This window comes from Danio rerio, chromosome 5, assembly GCF_049306965.1.
Source record: "Danio rerio strain Tuebingen ecotype United States chromosome 5, GRCz12tu, whole genome shotgun sequence".
NCBI classification, from domain to species: Eukaryota; Metazoa; Chordata; class Actinopteri; order Cypriniformes; family Danionidae; genus Danio; species Danio rerio.
In genome coordinates, this window is record NC_133180.1 from 74,276,858 (window position 1) to 74,284,972 (window position 8,115).

The window sequence follows — 8,115 nt, forward strand, 5'->3', positions numbered from 1 at the left end:
TTTCAGAGTGTCAAAGTACTTAATGTCAAAGTATTAAAGTTTATAATGTATTTTAAATAATATTATTAACGTTAATAATCAAGTGACATTAATAATCACTACCCTCTCTCGTGCGCATGACAGGCAAGGGGCGCGAAAATGTCCCAAACATAAATACATGAAGATTACACTCGAACACTAGGCTGTAAGTGGTATTTTAACGTTTTTTTCTGTCAATATATTTACAGTTTATTGTTAATATGTATGCTAAAGTGTTTTATTCTAAGAATATAAACGTTTATTTAAATATTTACCCGAATATAACTAATATTTAAAAGGTTTTTAGAGAAAATGTGGTCCACGACATATCTGTCACCAGAAACTGAAACGGAGGACTTTGACCTATTTCCGCCTTTTGCGAAGTAAGAGTTTCTGTCAGATATGTAAATAAAACGAAATGTTTTCCATATTAATACTTTTCTCTGTGGTCTACGGTTATTTATGGAGATTGTTGTGTTGTTGTGCCATCTGCAGGAGATCTAGGGAAGTGAATCGTCACAGTGATGAGAGCTTTTTATCTGAACAATCTCAGACTTTCTGGAGGACAGAAATGCCCCTGCACTGGTATTAATTTGATGACCCTGTTGCAGTGTTCAAAAGTTTGCTCATAGTGCTGACTCTGTCTGTCTGTCTGTCTGTCTGTCTGTCTGTCTGTCTGTCTGTCGGCAGTGAGGAGTCATTCAGACCTGAACTCTTTCTTGCTCCTGACCTGTTCTCTAGTTCAGAAGATGGGACGGTGAGTAGTTAGACATATCAAATGTACCTCAAGACCCATAGTGAAATCATAGTGAAAACCTATATTACCACATTTATTCCCCTATTGTATTATATATATACAATTCACAATCCACTTCTTTTGACTACTATATATATATATATATATATATATATATATATATATATATATATATATATATATATATATATATATATGTATATATATACATATATATACATATATATATATATATATATATATATATATATATATATATATATATATATATATATGTATATATATACATATATATATAAATATATATATATATATATACATATATATATATATATATATGTATATATATATATATATATATATATATATATATATATATATATATATATATATATATATATATATATATGTATATATGTATATATATGTATATATGTATATATATGTATATAAATATATATATATATATATATATATATATATATATATATATATATATATATATATAATACAATAGGAGTATATACAATGATATATATATATATCCCTAACCTTATTGTATGTATATATATATATATATATATATATATATATATATATATATATATATATATATATATATATATATATATATATATATATATATAATACAATAGGAATATATACAATTATATATATATATATATATATATATATATATATATATATATATATATATATATATATATATATATAGTAGTCAAAAGAAGTGGATTTTGAATTGTTTTAGGACAACTAAGTAAAAAGGTGATGATCCAAATATTTGCTACTCTAAAAATGACTTCTGTTTTACTTGCACAACTCTAAAGTTACCATATATGTATATAAGTCTGAATAATTAGACCCTCTGTTTATTGTTTTCCCAAAAATCCTAACAGAGGAAATATTTTTTTCAACACATTTCTAAACATAATAGTTTTGAATAACTCATTTCTAATAACTGATTTATTTTATCTTCGCGATGATGACAGCACATAATATTTGACTAGATGTTTTTCAAGATACTAGTATGCTAGGAAAATTCCTTGCTCTGTTAAACATCATTTGTAAAATATTTGAAAAGTAAAACACAATTCACAGGAGGGCGAATAATCTTGACTTCAGCTGTATATTACTAGTTCATCTGCTGTAAACTCATTGTTTCAGATGAGCAGACGCTATGGAGTGAACATAGGCCTGACGCATGAGAAGCTGCCACATCCTTCAAAGCTGATGGTTAGAAAAAGAAGTCAAAGAGGACACGGACATGCTGCAAACGTTCTCCAACACATAGGAGAACTCCGGATGAGACAGCGCCATATAAACCAGTGAGAGGAAGGAGGATTGTGAGAGAAAGAGGCCTTTAAAGGGATAGTTCACCAATGAATTCTTAACAAAATTATATGGTCACTTTTGATTTCATTTGTTCTTAAAGTACCAATGAAATTAAAACTAACCATATTGATGTTGCTAGCTCACATTTTTAGTTTTGTGCTGAACAATTAATAATTAAGAAAAAATATATACTAACATACTAAGCCACGCCCCTCCAGTTTTGACAACAAACAGAAATAGTGAGGTTAGGCTGTAATAACTCTGAAATGCCTACTTTACAACATCCAATCATCTGGTAGTTGAAAAAGCAAGCCACACCCACTGTTTTCTCATTTAATATTCCGTTTCACAATACGGAAAAAAAAACAGTTGCAGCTTCCTATTCATGCAGACTTTAAGGGTTAGAAAGTCTGTGAGAGTCAAGTCTATTCTGCCTACTTCCAGGTTGAAGGGAGACAAATGGTGGGGAGCCACAGCTGTTTTCGGACCTGAGGAGATCGGTGGTCCACAGGAGATCAAAGAGCAAAGGCTTGAGCAGCTTCTTGGCCTTTCAGCTGATGTGAGCCTTAATGAGATATTAGAGGACAATCCGGATTCAAGCAGGACAAAGCCTTATGAAGCTCCTTACTCACCCACTCATCAGGTAGCTTTCATATGTTGAGTTGTTTTGTTGTTGTTATTGCTGAGTTACCCTGTCCCCCTATAGTAGGACACATTTCTCAATACTTGGCTTAACTTCTCACTCAGTTCACCGGTCCCACAGTTTTAACCGTAAATTTCTGCCAACCACAGCTGTCAGTTTGTTTTACTGTAAATGTATTGTCTTTTTTTTAAGTGCATTAAGTCATCATGACAACAAAACTGAGAGTTTACTGCTACAGTTATAATTGCATGTTATAATCTTTATGTACTGTATGTCTTCCCATTTCAAGAACAGTTTTGGGTCCCACTTTATATTAGGCGGCTTTAACTAATATGAACTTACACTGAAATAATTAGTTCATTAAAATGTACTTATTGCATAAATACGCGGCTTTAACTAATATGAACTTACACTGAAATAATTAGTTCATTAAAATGTACTTATTGCATAAATACATGCTTTTACATTGTACTTATGACTGATTAAATGCAGGCATGTAATTACATCTGTAATTAATTTCTGTAATTACATCTTTAATTGACCATCCCTTACACTTTAACCCACCCTTAAACAGGGTGTCCTCGGGGTCTTGAAAAGTATTAAAAGTTGATAAATCAATTATGATAAAATTAAGGCCCTTAAAAGGTATTAAAAAGTCTTAATCGTGTTTTTACGAGGTCCAAAGATCCAAAGTGTTTGACTCCAAAAAAGCGTAATTATATTATTTTCCTCCTAATATTAACAACGGCGTGCTCGATCCATGCGGTTGGTTCGGGCTGGGGCACGTCCAGCCAAGCTCCTCCGTCCGGGTGATGTCACATAATTTGCGACAAATGCGGGAAGGTGATGTGACGCTCTCCACATGTAACAAAACCATAGAGCAAAACAGACGGCAAAATGAGAAAATGTAAGTTTGCGTGCTTCTGCTTGGAGGAAGACGAGTTTAAACAGTGGCTGAAACCTGTCGATGAAAACAACCGCGTAATTTATTCATTCAAGCTCGGTTTCTTCCGAGCTTATCAGAGTTCTGTTGCGGGTTGTGCTCCATTAATTTACTGTTTATTAACAGCTGTTTATTAAGTTAAAGGTTTGATACTGATTAAAACTTGAAGTGGCGATGAGGTCTTAAAATATTCTGATAAGGACTTTAAAAAAGTCTTAAAAAGGTATTGAAATGTCTGCATATACCCTGTTAAACATTTTCTTACTCGAGAGCTTTTCTCATCTGGAAATGGTGAAATCTAGATTTGCCGCTTGTCTCCTTTTAATAAAGACACGGCTCCAGTTGGTGTTGATTGTCCTGTCTCTACAGATTTGTTAAGTGAGCGATCAGTGGTCTTTGTTTTTTTTTATTCAGAGACAAAGTTAGTTCGTATCATCAGCAGTACTCTTTCAGTGTTCAAAGACGGACCTTAGTCGAATTATTTCAAAGTTGCTAAAGTTTACCGTACGTTAACGTCACTACAGACTGAAAAATCCGCTGTAAATGCCGCTCTCCTGAGTGTAAACATGTTAGCACCACAATCAAAAGTTGTGTAGGATTTTCGCTGCATTTTGTGACAGGAATAACACACGCGGCTTTCTGACGCTACCTACCGAGGGCATCTAAGTTAAGAAAAATGTGGAGGGTTTTTTCTCTCATTCGCCATGTGATATCAAACATTGCATTAAAAATACACGCTTCCAGCAATTCCTCGAATCAAATATCTCGTTTGTCATGAGGGGCATGGATGAAATTCCTGAATGAAAGAGCCAAACTGCAGTTAAAGTCCACCATTTAATAATCTGGAAAATAATTTGATTACTGAAGTCCATGTAAACACAGTCACTGTCTTTCTCCTCTGCGTGTTTGCTTTGCCTCTGTGAAAATCAGCGCATGCCCAACCTGACAGTCTTGTGTCCCTTCCACGCCTTGCCTCTTTCCCTCCTCCGACACTTCCCCCTAAACAGAGCTGGACACGCCCACTTTGCTGACTTTTTCCAAAGTAGAGGTGTGAAAAACCCCAGCTGAAACAAGGGGCCCTTTGATCTAAGATTAAAAATGGACTCACCCTCAAGTAGCTTAAAAAATTTCTGTTGAACACAAAAGAAGATATTTTAAAGAATGTTGGAAACCAGTAGCCGTTAATAAAAATAAAAACCTAGTCAATGGCTAAACCTGTAAATGACGAACACGTTTTTATTTTGTGGTGAATAACAGCAGTTTGCTGCATTAGAAACTGATCAGCAAGTGATCTAGAATGATTTAATAAATAAATGAGCTTTTGTAGCTCTAGGGCCGTATCATACACCCGGCGCAGTGTGGCGCAAGGCATGGCGCATTAGTCTTTTGGTAGTTTCAGCTTGGCGCAAGAGTGGTTTTGAGGAGTTGTGCTACGCTGTTTAAATAGCAAATGTATTAGCGCTCATTTGTGCGCCCATAGGCGTTCTGGTCTAAAAAGGAAGGCGTTCTGAGGCGGACCGCTGGCGCGTTGTATTTGAGAAACTATAATAGATTTTTCATTAGACCAAAACTAACCCGGTCTAAACTCCAGCGCAGAGTTACGCCTCGCTTACACACTGCTTAATACACACAAGAGAACAATAGGCAAATATCTTTACATATGAAAAAATTTAAATATTAAGGATATATATAGGATATAATAAGAATAGATATAGGATATAAATATAAAGGATTAAAATATTACAAAACATATTATATTCTAGCCTACATAAATATGAAAAACCACTGCCTTCATGTCTTCTTCATCTCAGGAGGCTTTTTCAGTTCATTCATAACAATTTGCTTTTGTATAATGTTATTATTATTAGCAGTATTATTTATTATATCCACATTTATATTTCTTTTATTAAAAACAAGCTCAGATTTGCCCACCTGTCAGGTTTTAGACAATGGGGCATGGCAGGTGTATTTGGAAATAACTCAGTATTTTGACCACACTTGGTCATTAATGTTCATTTATTCGTTTGCTAGAAATTAGAACTGAATTTAGAAATAGTTCTGAAACAAATCTTTGCGCTTAACAAACGAAATTAATTATTTATAGACTAATTGATGTCTGTGCGTAAAGGTTTCCCTATCCAAGAGTGAATGTGAAAGTGATCCATTATCTCATTCTCACGCAGTAGATGCTCTGTTTAACAGTTTGTTAACTGTTTGCTTGTGAAATGATCATTTTTTCCACTTAGACTTACTTTGCGTCCTGTAAATAGTGAATGCGCTCTTGGCGTGACGCAGCTGACTCTTAAAGGGAATGGGAGATGAGACTCTAACTGGTTTATTCTCAAAACACACCTATAACTCATTAAGAAAATAAACTCAACCCTTTTAGCCTATGCGCCTTGGCGCAAAGCGCATTTTCCCGTCCGTAAATTAGCAAAAATGTGTTCTGACACGACCTGAAAGCATTTGCGCCCTGCGTTTTGCGCTCTGCGCATGGACCGTCAAAATAGAGCCCTTAGTCAACTTGCATGTGAGTTGACTGAAAAAAATTTTTTGAAAGAAAAAAGATGGAATTTGATTTTGTCATCTGACATTTTCTTCTTTTATAGTTCTCATTTCCAGGATATGAGCAGTTTCTTGAGCTGGCTCCAGGAGGAAACCCCATGATGGCGTTTGTTGCAGGAACAGCCCATAGATCCCTCTTGACAGCTGATGACGCCGCAGGGTTTTCTGGAGGATCTGACGGGATCCTGAGGAGCAATGATGACAATGATAAGATCAGTCTTTCAAATCTAGAGTTCTTTTGAATTAGCTTGACTCTGTTTCGGCCATGCTCACATATCATTTGCTGTTGTTAAATGTGTTTTTATAAACGCATTTGCATTTGATTTTTATAGTTGCAGATGTTTTATGATGAGTGTTGAGGTTTTTAATGCTCAGTTCATAATGCAGGGGTATTGGTGGAACGGTTCATGATGCATTTGGCTTATAGGTCAAGTTTTAAAAGATAAAAGACTTGACTTTGTTCTCTTGGCTGGATTGAAAGAAAGTTCTGCTTGGTCATTTACAACTGAAATATTTAGTAATGGAGACACATGTTTGCTGTTTTGGCATTTATGAATATTTAATTTATGATCCATGTGATTTTGAATCTTCATCCAACAATTAAACAGGCAATAAAAAAAAAACAACATTTTCAAATATATCCTGCAGGTATGACATTTATATATTTGAAAACCAAATATGAACTTGTATGTATTTGCATAAACTCCTCTATAGTATTTGGTCTATGTGGGTCTCTGGACTTTTTTATTTGTAACAATTTTTTTTTTTTTTTTGTGATATTTAGTTTTATTTAACATTTTTTGTAAGATATTTAACAAAAACAGTACAATACCAATAAAAAGAAGAAAAAATTTAATAATACAAAATAATTGACATTAGCCCCCCACCCCCTCAAAAAAAAGAAGGAGGGATCGTCTCAGTTACCAAATATACATAAATATATATATATATATTCACACTAGGTACAGTTGCCTCGAACCGGGCCAAAGCATGCTTGTCCCCCTCCCGTCTCCCCCGACGGCCCGCGCTCACACCACAAATGGGCCTCGGCACGATTACGTCATTGCTGCTGCGCTGTTCAGTGAGAAGCGCTCTCGGCAGCACAGTGGAGATTTCTTTAGTTATATCGTTTCAGTCATTTGTTATGCCATCAAATATTTTGCCAAACAGTTCTTAGGGATGCGGGGACACGCAGTCAGATATTTCGCCGAACAGGTCCGCCACTTTAGGCGCTCATAAACAATCATAAAGCTCTCGTGCTGCAGGAATGAGGAGGTCTGCTGAAGGCGTGCAGCTGTCATGCAATGAGGGGTTTGCGTCTTTAATAAACTACGGCAGTTTGCGTTCACTGAACAGTAAGAATGATTAATAAATCAATAAAAAACAGCCCCTTAAAAGTCACGTCTCGCTTTTGGTTTCGGGCTTTGGCGAGTTTTGCACTCACACACAAGCGTACCGCGCCAAAGCCCAAGTGAACCGCTTAGGCACACCTTTTCCAACCGGGCCAGGGCCGGCCAAGTGAACCGTGCCTGAGCCCGATTCAGCGCACTCACACTTCTCAAACGATCCGGGAAACGGGCCTGGGCACGGTACGGATGGCATAGTGTGAGTAGGCCGTAAGTTAGAGATGAAAATTTACAAAGGTAAAATGCTAGATTCCCAAGAGTCTTAAAATAGGTCCCCATGTGGTTTCAGCTTTTTTCTGTGAAGTTTCAAGACGTAGTCGTTCCATTTGAATGACATTAAGCAGCTCATTCAACCTATCTGTAACATTTTTAATTTCTATTTATTTTGGCCAAACTCGGATATAGGTTTAGTCATTTATCTAGCCTAGAT

At 35.4% G+C, this 8,115-nt stretch overlaps 1 protein-coding gene across 2 annotated transcripts; it reads left to right on the forward strand.

Moving 5' to 3' along the window:
• The first annotated feature begins 116 nt into the window (after positions 1–116).
• Positions 117–7,004, forward strand: LOC137495537 (uncharacterized). Of its 2 annotated transcripts, none has more exons than XM_073951658.1 (7): positions 117–184; positions 318–401; positions 514–603; positions 709–775; positions 1,961–2,121; positions 2,573–2,771; positions 6,324–7,004. In XM_073951658.1, the coding sequence occupies exons 2-7, from the start codon at positions 331–333 to the stop codon at positions 6,519–6,521; spliced, it is 786 nt and encodes a 261-aa protein (XP_073807759.1). In that variant the 5' UTR covers positions 117–184; positions 318–330; the 3' UTR covers positions 6,522–7,004. The 2 variants fall into 2 exon arrangements, with proteins under 2 accessions (XP_073807759.1, XP_073807760.1); XM_073951659.1 differs by having other exon boundaries at positions 326–401.
• The last annotated feature ends 1,111 nt before the right edge of the window (positions 7,005–8,115 follow it).